At 34.5% G+C, this 12,326-nt stretch overlaps 2 protein-coding genes across 2 annotated transcripts; both read right to left on the bottom strand.

Annotated features, from left to right (window-relative positions):
* Positions 1 to 415: 415 nt before the first annotated feature.
* On the bottom strand, positions 416 to 8,234 carry CBG03535 (the record flags this gene model as incomplete). Its single annotated transcript, XM_045238577.1, has 5 exons — positions 416 to 551; positions 608 to 1,246; positions 1,312 to 1,617; positions 2,785 to 3,402; positions 7,939 to 8,234. 5 exons carry the CDS (start codon positions 8,232 to 8,234, stop codon positions 416 to 418), a joined length of 1,995 nt encoding a protein of 664 aa, XP_045092422.1.
* Positions 8,235 to 8,424: 190 nt separating this feature from the next.
* On the bottom strand, positions 8,425 to 10,776 carry CBG03537 (the record flags this gene model as incomplete). Its single annotated transcript, XM_002638419.2, has 4 exons — positions 8,425 to 8,557; positions 8,700 to 9,239; positions 9,291 to 9,567; positions 10,593 to 10,776. The coding sequence occupies 4 exons, from the start codon at positions 10,774 to 10,776 to the stop codon at positions 8,425 to 8,427; spliced, it is 1,134 nt and encodes a 377-aa protein (XP_002638465.2).
* Between the last annotated feature and the right edge of the window lie 1,550 nt (positions 10,777 to 12,326).

The raw sequence follows: 12,326 nt of genomic DNA on the forward strand, positions 1-12,326 counted from the left end.
GATCCGGGTGTCGTTCTATTAGAGGTTTTACGGTAATTTTAAGCCGAGTTACAGAGATTTTTTGAAAAGAAACGCAGAGAAACGAGAGTGTCTGGCTGTCTGCGTCTCTTTATTTGAAATCCTAAAATGGTCATAACTCGGCTCAAAGGCATCGCAAAAACTTAGTTTTTGATTGAAACAGTCTGAAATGTTCAAGATTTTAAATTTCAAGATGACTTCTTCACGCCCATATTTGTCCAAATGTTGGTCAGAACTATCGTTTTCGACAACAGAATCAAATTACAATGTTTCGGTTTCACAAGCATAGTATTTGAAACAGTGATTTTATTTCATTTCAGTGTTTTCTAAAGCTTCATTGATCGTAAAAATAGTATTAAAATACATTTTCAACTGAAAATTATTAGAAAAATAGAAACTATGGCCAAACAAAAAACATAAAATAGTCTTTGGATATTTTAATCGTCGCATGTTTTCCATCCGAATTCCGGACGACATCATATCCAGCATCACAATCAAATGTGCCAGCTTCGAATTGGTGCTCCTGGGTGATTCTGAAAAAAATTATTTCTATTAGAGTGTTTTTTAATGAATTTTTTAGTTAGCTCACATTGACTCGTATGGATAGATTCTCTTCTCTGATAGCTTTTCCACTCGCAACGCCTTCAAAAAATTCCCTTCAGAATTTCCCATCCTATCTTCCAAAACTTGCACAACTTTTTCATAATCAAACGGACGATTGACAGACTGATAAGCAATCATCGAAACCAAATTGTCTATTTTGTTCTCACTCCACATTTTCATTAACACGTTCACATAGAATCCGTTCAAAAAGCAGTTTTCCAATAAGCCATGTTGTCCTTGAAATCGAGTTAATAACAAATTCGCACCAGACTTTGCGTTGCGTTGGATTACCGTAGGTATATGTCGATAATAGTCTTTACTTCCAGTATCCAATATCTCTCGGCTGGATTCAACAACCAATAGATTCATATTTTTTTGTTGGTCGAATAATTCGATTGTACTCGCATTTTCGAGGTATGCATCTGTCATTGTACATTTCTTCACTGTTCCAATGTCAAAGCATTCGGGATGGGTGCCAGACGGAAACATGACGGAAAGGTTGGATGCATCGATATTGAACACATCGCAAACATAGGAGTGAATTGAATGAATTTGGCGACGAGTTGCTGGCCAGTTCCAATCATTGGCTGTTATCGACGGGATGACCACAATATTTTCCAAGAATCTGAAAATTGATTTTTTTAAGTAGGAGGGTCAGGAAATATTCAGAGCTTTTTAATTCAAACTTACTGATAGCTATTATTGACTCTCCAATCAACAAATTGATTCAAAAGTTGATGTTCTGTGAAATCCAAACCCACAACATAACAGATTTTTCTTCCGATTTTAATATAAACAACAGCACGAATCTCATAAATTGGTCTTGATATTTTCACTCCAACTTCATCCACCTTATAGATATTTCGTTTGATAAGCTTCTTTGTTTTCTTCGATGTCATTGACGTGAGAAAAATTTCAGAAGGCTTCATATTGCGAAGAATCTCCTGATTGACGACGTCGTGAAATGATTGTAAGAGAATTCGGTGCATTTTCGATCTGAAGATTAGTATTAGGAAAGAAACACAAAGAGATTAAAAAATTAAGAAAGATAGAGATCAGGTAAAAAACCTGTGAGATTCATAAAAACATATTGTTTAAAAAAAAGAAATCTTCAGTTTATTCAAAAATTCCTATAATTCAAAGGAGAGTAAGACCTTCAATAGAAGGGTACACTAACTTTGACCAAAGTTATCTCGGTTCCTATAAAAGATATCAGACAGAGATTAACTGACAAAATGTAAGTAATAAAATGATATTTTATCAGTTGATCATTTTTTCATATCATTCACAGTGAGCTGGGAAATGGGCTCAAAGTTGAAGGGTTCTTCCATTTTTGGGATATCTTGATCGTCGTTCATTATGTATTCTTTATTTCGTTGATATCATATCCGTTAGTCCCAATTGATTATTTTTGGTGATACTGAAAGTTTCAAAATTTGAAAAACGTTGAGAAAAACATAGTAGAGCTTCCGAAAGCCATCGAGCAATGCTCTTTTTCGAATGAAAAATACGGTATTGTCTAATAGGAGTTACTTGTGAACTTTGAGCTCAATTATCTCAGTTTCTGTGCAAAAAATGAAAAAGTGGTCAACTATTAGTGATACTATGATAAATATTTTATCAGTTGACAAATTTTTGCTATCTCTCATATGAACCGAGATAATTGAGCTCAAAAATACGGTAGTCTCAAAATGAAACTTACATTGACTATTTTATCGCCTCTAAAACCTCCACTTCTTATCAACTGATAAGGATGATCAGGGCCACACAAAAAACATGAAATATTCTCTTTCAATTTTTATCGTTGCACGCATTCTATCAGTATGTCTAACAATGTCCAAACCATCTGAGCAATCGAATGTGTCCGGAGAGAAAGTATGAAAGTTGGAGATTCTGAAAAAAGAAGAACATTAACTTAGCTCCTATCTTTCAACTTTGAGTGCATATATCTCATTTCTGGTGAAAGATATCCAAAAGTGATAAACTGATAGGTTGCTGATAATATGATAAACATTTTATCAGTTGACACATTTTTGATACCTTGCATAGGAATTGAGATAATTGAGTTAAAGCTTGACACTGTCTCCCGATAGTCATCAACTTGTGTGAGGGCCCTTCTATTACAGGTGTTGCGGCAGTTTACTTCTAGATATACCAACTCACTCTGAATTGTAAGAATAAAACCTCTCCTGATTCCATTTCTCAAGCTCCGCCCCCTCGAAGCTCCGCCCCTTTTTCAGGGATTCCCGGCTCAAGGAATACTCTCCATCGTGATACAGCTCGTGTTGATAGGCTATGAACGTCTTCAAGTTTTCCATATCCTTATTAATCCATTTCTTCAAAAACTCCAAGATAACAATTTCCGTGATTTTCGCCTTCTGGAACAATCCATGTTCCCCCTGGAAGTTGAGAAAAAAGGTCCGAACGTTGTGTAAGGAATGTCGAATGATCACATTTGGAACTTTCAACAATGCATGATCATTTTTCATCGTGCTCCAGAATGCTCTCTCCAGAACAGCTATCGATTGCTTCGGTTGGTTTTTGTAAAAGAGGTTGACGTCATCATAGCCTATTCGACTTCTTGGATTGTTTAGAAGCACACTTTTGATCACAGAGCCTGGAGAAAGGAGTCGGAAATTAAACCAATGATCAAATCGAATGGGAAGTTGGGAGGGATTGCATTTGAAAAGATTGCAAATGTAGGAATGGATTTCTTGGAGTTGGATGCATTTTTGTGTGACAGGAAAGGAGGAGTAGAATAGGACAGTGTCGTCGGTGAATCTGAAATCTACAAGTTTTGAAATTTGTTTATTAAAAGCTTTTTAACCTTTTTTTTCGAAAAATTTTACTGTTCCAAAAAAGTTGGATATTTTTCAGAAGGGAAGACGGGGATGTTACGTTAAAAAAATACAGCATAGGATCCTTTAACTTTGAACCCATATATCTCGCTTCCTGCAAAAGATCAAAAAGCGGTCAACAGAAAAAAAATTTATCATTTTATCAATAACATTTCATCAGTTTACTACTTTTTGATATCTCTCATAGAAAATGAGATAAATGGACTCAAAGTTGGTAGCATTCGTTGAGTGTTAACGGTATATTAGAAAGGAAAACCGATATTAGAGAATCCTTTAATTTTGGGCTCATTTTTTTTCATTCCCTATGCAAGATATTAAAAAGTGGTCAACAAATAAAATATTTATCATTTTATCACAGGCATTTTACTAGTTTATCACTTTCTGATATACACTGCGTCACATAATTATAAGTTCACTTTAAATTTTGAATTTTTTCGAAAACTGTGAATATGGACTGAACAGGATATGATTGAAGCAAATACTAATTCGGATTGTCAATTACCATTTGAGACTGCTACCATTTCTTAAATTTGGGAAAATTGAAAAAATCGGAAAAATGGTCCGAAAAAACGTCATATAAGTATAAGTTCACTTGAAACAATGAAAGATAACTCAAAACACAGATTTTTAAAATTTTGTAAAACTATAAAATATAGTGAAAAGGGCTCATAATAATTTTGTTTATGGGAGAAATTTAGCTGTACTTAAAAGTTTAGAATTTACTGATACAGTAGTTAGATTATTTCACAGTTGCGTTCTAGACGTACGATTGGCCTAGAAAGTCATCATTTTTCGCGAAAAATGACCAAATTTCAAGGTCCCAAATATCATTTAGAACTCATTTCATCAATTTGAAAATTTCTCAACAAACTTGAAAAATTGCAGGCATAGTATGCATAAACTTTCATTCTGATAGATTCACTTTGGGGGAAAAAAATCTGTCAAAAACTATACGTTACCAACCTTTGAGAAGGTACCGTATACCTCTCCGGAACGGATTTTTTGAAAAATCAGGTCAACCACATAAACGGAAGTTAAGATTTTTCAAATATGCTGAGAAATTTTTAGATTGATGAAATGAGTTCTAAATAATATTTGGGATCTTGGAATTTGAACACTTTTTCTAACGGATATGATATCAACGAAATAAAAAATGCATAATGAACGACGATCAAAATATCCCAAAAATGGAAGGACCCTTCAACTTTGAGCCCATTTTCCCGATCACTGTGAAAGATATGAAAAAGTGATCAATTGATAAAATATTTATCATTTTATCACTTACATTTTACTAGTTTATCACTTTTTGATATATTTCACGAGGACCGAGATATTATAGGTTTTACGGTATTAAATTTTTTACTGTTTTAGCAAATTTGGATATATTTGACTAGGGAAGAGTAGAATATTTCGTTTTTTGGCCAATATCATCTAAAAGCTGATCGTCTAAAGTTGTTGATTCAAAGTTTTACAACTAAAAAATAAAATCTTGAAACAAATAATCTGACAATCAGACTTTTTACATATTGATGTGCAATACGATATTCTGAATACATGTGAAAGATACTCACTAGATTCCTTTCTCTAATCGAAATAAATATCATATCTTCGAAACAGCAAATTTTGTTAGAAGTTTCGAAATATTGTACTGATTCGAAATTCCAGTCAAAATTTGAGTCCTAAAAGAGTATTCTAGAGTTCTCTCATTGCTTTGAAGTTTTCAGATTGTACTTTTTCAGGACTCCAAAGTTGACTAATTTTCCCGGAAAAAAGTACGAAATCTAATATACTTTTTTGTCGGGTACTGTATGTCAAAATAATCTTGAATTTTGAATCAGTACGATATTTTGAAACTTCTAACAAAATTCGCTGTTTCAGAGTTATTCGATTCTCTTTCACTAGATAAATGAAACTAGTGATTCTCCGACATTTAAGGAAATTGTGTTCTGAATATTTCCTTTATTTTACTCTCAAAAATTTCACTGTTTCAAAAAATTGGAAGGGAAGGCCAGATGTTAAGGGTCCTTTGGTTCTCCCATTGTTCTCATTTGCTATGCAAGATATTGAAAAGTGGTCAACAGACAAAGTATTTATCATTTTATCACTAACATTTTATCAGTTGACAACTTTCCGATATCTTTCACAGGGACCGAGATAATACAGGTTTTTACGGTATTTCATTTTTTCGCTCTTTCACAAAAAGTTGGATATTTTTTACTGAGGAAGGCCGCATATTGGTAGATACAATGTGTGACCTACAATGGCGAGAAGTGGTGAGAAGGATTTTTTCGAACATCCATAACTTTGTTCAAAATTGCTCAATCGACTTGAAATTTTGCATGAGAATTGCTGTGAAATCTAAAAACATAAAAATCGGTTTTTTGAAAATAACCCATTTTCAGAACTTTCAGAGCAGTTTTAGATGTAACAGTGGTCAGAGAATCCAAAAAAAACTTTTTTCAGAGTTTTTTCTAGCTTCGATTTTAGATGTCAAGTGATTTTTAGTGTCTAAATATAAAACTGATAAACAACTAAAAACACATCATTTGTGAAATTTTGAGCATCAAAAATACATTTTCAGCTGAGTTATAGCAAAAATGCCGACACATACATTTTGTGCTTGAGCATCATAACTCGAGAGCCCGACTTTCAAAGTTCTTCAAAATTTTTTTGTGCATTTTTGGACACTGAGAATCATTTGACATTTAAAACCAAAGCCAGAAAAAATTCTGAAAAAAAGTTTTTTTTTGGATTCTCGGACCACTGTTACATCTGAAACTGCTCTGGAAATTCTAAAATGAGAAATTTTCAAAAAAAAAAACCGATTTTTATGTTTTTGGATATTACAGCTACTCTCATGCGAAATTTCAAGTCAATTAAGCAATTTTGAACAAAGTTATGAATGTTCGAAAAAATTCTCCTCACCACTTCTCGCCACTGTATGTCATCTGAAAGCTGATAAATTTCTGATTCCAAATATATTATCAAAAAAGGTCAATATCAAGGGTGGTTTTCGAAAAATTTGGGTTCAAATTATCCAGAAAACACACGGATTTTGAATATCGGAACCTTGAGAATTTGTTGGGGCCGCTCTCTCAAGGAAGAGTCCACAAGTTAGAAAAAAAAACTGTTTCAAAGTTTGTATTTTTGGTTTTCAAATGAAAACTTGTCAATTCTTCCATAAGTTGAATTGCTTTCCAATTATTATAGAACTAGTTTCTCACTGAACAAAAATATATCATCTTCAAACTTTTTTAGTGGAAAGTGATCAACTTTGAAATCCTACAAAAATAATTCAGAATTTTTCGATTTGTCTGAAAATCTCAATTTATACTAAACAAAACTAGAGCTTCAATTTCGTAGTTGACAACTTTTTTGCTACCAAATTAAATCTCTATTTTTGTTCAGTAAAATCTAGAAATTTCCGAGCGATAGGAAAATTCTGGAATCCTTTCTGAGGGCAATGAAGTTGACAAATAGTTTTGATCAGTTCAAAATTTCAAAATTGCTGACAAAAAATTGCTGTTTCAGAGTTTTAAAGTTAATTTCATCTAAAAAATGAGACTGATGATAGAGCTTGAAGCCCGTTCAAACCGTCAACTTTAAGCTTAAATATCTCCATTCCTGTAAATGAAATCAAAATTTTGTTAACTGATAAAATGTTGGTAATAATATGATAAACAATTTATCAGTTAACAAAAGTTTGATATCTTTGACAGGAACTGAGATAATTGAGCTAATTGAGATTTATGCACGGTGCCCTGCAGCGACAAAGTAGAGAAATGCGCCAGCACGCAAAGTGCGCAAAGTCGGGCTTGGCGCATTTGTCGTGCACTGATTATTTTGGAATTTTTTCAACTGAAATTTGATGTTTTATCGATAAAAACGGTTTTAGTCGCATTTTCGGAAAATCCTTCTACAGAAATATTCATCAGGGTCTCAATCATCGAAAAAATGTAACAGTTTCTCTGAGTTTTCATCTACAATGGCTGGAAATTCTCTCAAAAATGGGAAACTGTCGAAGGTGTCGGTAGTTCGTGTTGGCGAACCCAATCGATCAGATGACGGCGATTCTGAAGAAAAATGTCTGAAATAGGCTTATCTGAGCTTCTAAAATTTGTTCTCTCATAATTTTTACAAAATTTTCTTTAGCATCATCAAATTATTTCCAGCCATTGTAGATGAAAACTCAGAGAAACTGTTACATTTTTTCGATGATTGAGACCCTGATGGATATTTCTGTAGAAGGATTTTCCGAAAATGCGACTAAAACCGTTTTTATCGATAAAACATCAAATTTCAGTTGAAAAAATTCCAAAATAATCAGTGCACGACAAATGCGCCAAGCCCGACTTTGCGCACTTTGCGTGCTGGCGCATTTCTCTACTTTGTCGCTGCAGGGCACCGTGTTATGATTTTCAATTTTAGAATGCAATTCAAAGTTTGAAAATGTACTCACTCATATCTCGTATGCGTTCCCCACTTGACCATCTTATGCTCCCCTTCTTGAAATTCCATCTCTCCGAGGTACAGTATCCTATAACTAACTCCCTTGACACGAATCGTGAAAGTCACCCTTCTATCACATCGAGTGTCCATAAACTCCATCCAAACCTCTTCTGCTTTGTATAGATTCTTTTTTACGAGGCACTTCACGTCTTCTGATGACGTCAGAGAGAGTAGGAACACTTCTGAAGGGGATAGTGTCAGGAGTAGACGTCGAAGGATGAGGTCAGGGAAGGAAAGGATTTCCATTCTGAAAAATTATTAGATTCTGAAAATTTTGATTATTTTAGGAGGAATCGAAGACATAAATCAGGTTCTATCAGCCTGTAGGAAAAAGTTGAAATAACTCAAAAAATAGGTTTAACAAAGATAACAAGTTTTATTTAGTCAGTGTTTGATAACAAATGACAGGTAACAACTGACAATAAGAATTTGAGAATCATGGCCATACAAAGAACATAAAATAATTTGGGGAAACTTTAACGGTTGCTCGTTTTCCATCTTCTCTGACGATATCATAGCCATGCTCACAATCAAATGTGTCCGTTGGGAAGACGTAGTGATTCGCGATTCTGGAAATTACATAAGCTGATTATCATGAAAGTGTGTTAAGAATTTGGACCAGTCTTACGGTAGAGAGCATCTACTAACTCTAGTGTACCTTAACAGAGGCAAGAGCGCTCAGTGAACTCTGAAATTTGGAACAAAACTCACATTGAATCATACTTGAAGTATCTATCCCTTTTCTCTGGATCCCAATCTTCCACCCTTGACTCAGTGGTAGAGTTCCTTTTCTCATTCAAAAGTGCCACTACACTAGACTCATCAAAAACTTTTTGAGCATCTTGGAACGCGATGAGTGCCACCAAATCTTCCTTCATTTTCAACATCCAACGCAGAATGAATATTCTGGCAAGTCCGTCATCCAGCCATGCATTCTTTAATACGATATTTCGTCCTTCATAAAGGTAAATTGCATCGTCAACATTATATTTGACATCGTCAATCATAAGATTTGGGATTTTCCTATAATTAGTTGGTAGGATACCCAAATTCCTGAGATTGCAAAAGTCTACATCCATCAGAAACTGAGCTGAAAACTCTTCAGGGAATTCTGGATTCTCCATGGAATCAATGACTGGAATTCGGCTAGATTCACATTTGAATATTTCACAAATGTAATTGTGATTCGTGAGGATCTCGTGGTACTGTTGAACGGCTGGTGAACGGAGCAAGACCATATTTAATGAAAACCTGGAATAAAATCTTCAATTCATCTTCTTTTTTTGAAAATAAAACACTCACCTATACCATATATTTTCACTTGGTGCCAAATCATGACGGAGACCCAACACTTTGTGAATTTTTCCATCAATTTCGATTATAAAAGCCACATATGAACTGACATCGATCCAAACTTGGTCCACTTTGTAGATGTTGTTCTTCACCAAATCCTTCATTTTCTTTGATGTCTTTGAGAGCATAAAATTTGCCGATGGATCCACTTCTAGGATAATTTGTCGGTTGACAAGACATGGGTAGGATCGCATGCGCATTTTCTTCTTTCGAGAGAGTTCAGGTTCTGAAAATTAGGTGAGTTGAAATATCGAAACCTCTGAGCGATTTGAAAGAAGAAACGAGTAAAATAAAATTGCCGTTTCAAAAACTTTAAACGTTGAAATTTGATGGGTGGGTATTGTTGACTGATAGATATCTCCAAAGATGACATACTCTTGATACACAACCTTTAAAGCCAAGTTCTGTTAGCTAGAGGACAGATTGAGAATTCTACCTTTTTTCGCTACATACAGCTAGACCGCGGTCGACTGCGGTCGACAATTAGCTCAGCAGGTAGTAGTTGGTTCAGATGTGTATGTATTCTAAAGCGAGAATTTTCGTACGGACAACGGACTGTCAAAAAGGGACGGACGGACAACGGATGGATAACGGACGGAAAAATTCAACAGACGATACAATTTTCCGTTACATCATTTCAAATAAGAAAAAAAGTAGGTTTTACATTCATTAATCAGAAAGCACTGTTGGAATCCTTTGGAATTCTCGCGCTTATTTTTTCTCCTATTCTTAAATTAATTGTAAGGCCATCAAGATTATCAATTGAATTCGAAGAGTTGAAGGTTTCATGGGAAAGTTTCGAAACGGAAAAAGTTATTTATCAGTTTAAAAAAAATAGAAAATTTGTTATCTCGAAAAAAACAACTTGTTTTGCCATACGGATTCCTACAAAAATCTTGATTCTTAAACCTCAAAAAATTGAAAAAGGAACTGTAAAACACAAAAAATATGTGTTTTTGCCAACGAAATCAATAAACATATACAAAGAGTAAGATGGAGAGAGAGAGGTAGCCAACAGGCAGTTGGGACCACAAACAGGCAGAGAGAAATAATGTGGGAATTGGGAGAGACACGGGGAACAGTCAGAAGGACCGTTCGTCGAAGAACTGGGTCATGTGTGTCTGCAGTCTCTCTTCTGGTCATTACGCAAAAATTTGATGGTCCCTCTTTTCTATGGATGACGTCAGAATGCTATTTTTTCCCTTGTTACTGCAGCATCACTGAAAACGAGTACATTGTAAATTTTCCCACCGATTTCGATTACAAAAGCGACATTCGTACTAGAATCGACCCAAACTTGGTCCACTTTGTAGATATAATTCTTCACCAAATCCTTCATTTTCTTTGATGTCTTTGCGAGCATAAAATTCGCCGATGGCTCCATTTGTTGAATAATTTGTTGGTTGACTAGATTGGGGTAGGATCGGATGCGCATTCTTCTGAAAAGTGTATTAGTACAGAAATATGTGAATGATTTCATTAAAGAAACGAGTTAAAACAAAATGTATTACTCAACTATTCAACTGAAAAAAGATATGATTAACTTATCAATCATAAAAAACTATATCAAAAATTCAAGAGCGCTCAAAAGGTCTCGAAAGAGATATCGAAGAAACCGGAAAAAGTTAGCGTTTCAAAAACATGTTTTTTTTTCTGTTTCATAATTTTGAAAATAGAACAAGTAGGTTTTGAATTCATTAAGAAAAAAGTCTCTTCTAAAATTTTTTCGATTTCTCGCGCATGTTTTTCCTCTCAGTTTTAAACGAAAAACAGTGAAATGGGCAACTACATTATCTTCAAAATGTTGAATTTTTATGTAGAAGTTTTGACACGGGGACTGTTTTTCTAAAGCTGCAAAACACAAAACAATCGCTATTGGTTTTTTTGTCAACGAAATTAATAAACATGTGCAACGAGTAAAAGAGGGGGAGAGGTAAGCAACGAGTCGGGACCATGAACAGGCAGAGAGAAATAGTGTGTGAAATAGGAGACACAGGGAACTGTCAGAAGGACCGTCTGTTGAAGGACCGGGTCATCTGTGTCTGCCCTCTCTTTTCTGGTCATTACGCAAAAAGATGGTCCCTCATTGTTAATGATGACGTCAGAATGACATGGTTCTGTTGGTTCTGTTGGTCGTCATAACCTGTAGGAAAAAGCCAAAAAGTCGAAAATGAGGCAATGAAAAGGAATGTTTCTGAAGGGAACGAGAGTACCAAAAGCATCTAATATGCGTAAAATGGTTTGTAGAAAATTAAAAAATAAGAGAAAAATAGAACAATTCAGAAATGGGATTCGTCTCTTGCAACCGCTGCTCAAAAGAAGTCTATTGTATCTCGGTTTTTTTCCCATAATTTTTGAAACAGTAATTTTGTGCAAAACTTTTTTTTTGAGATTCAAGAAGCTCCCTCTCTCTCCATTCCCAAAACTTGGTTTTATTCGGGGTCAAATAACAATTTCCCCTTTTCTTTCGCTCTCTCAAAAAAGGATTATTTGTTCTCGTTTCTCTACGTCTCTAGGGGCAAAAGCATCATTATTATTATTATTTGACCAAAAAGGAAGCTTACTGCTCCATGACCACTGGTCACTCACACACTACTTCTCCGCCTCACTACTTCAATTTTTTTGAGAGAGAGAAATTCTCTTGAAGTGGATTCTTTTCCTCCATTTTTTCAAACAAAAATGAAGGCGATTTTTGGACTTTTTTAATGTTTCAAAAATGTTCGAAGAAAAATTTGAAATTCGCGAAAACTAGTAGACTGAATCAAGATCAGAGCTTCACTGATAATTATTATAATCAGTTGAATCAATCTTTATTTTTCAACTTTTTTCACTTTTTCAATGGAAAATTTCAATTTCCTTGGATTTGTAGTGTACTGTTACACTCACTATCAGTATTTTAGAAAATAATTGATTTCGAAAAATATTACTGTTTCAATAGAAATCGACGAATTAAACAAAAAATAATTAATTAGTAAATGCACTCCA

The sequence above is a fragment of the Caenorhabditis briggsae genome (assembly GCF_000004555.2).
Source record: "Caenorhabditis briggsae complete genome, chrV, whole genome shotgun sequence".
Classification (NCBI taxonomy): Eukaryota; Metazoa; Nematoda; class Chromadorea; order Rhabditida; family Rhabditidae; genus Caenorhabditis; species Caenorhabditis briggsae.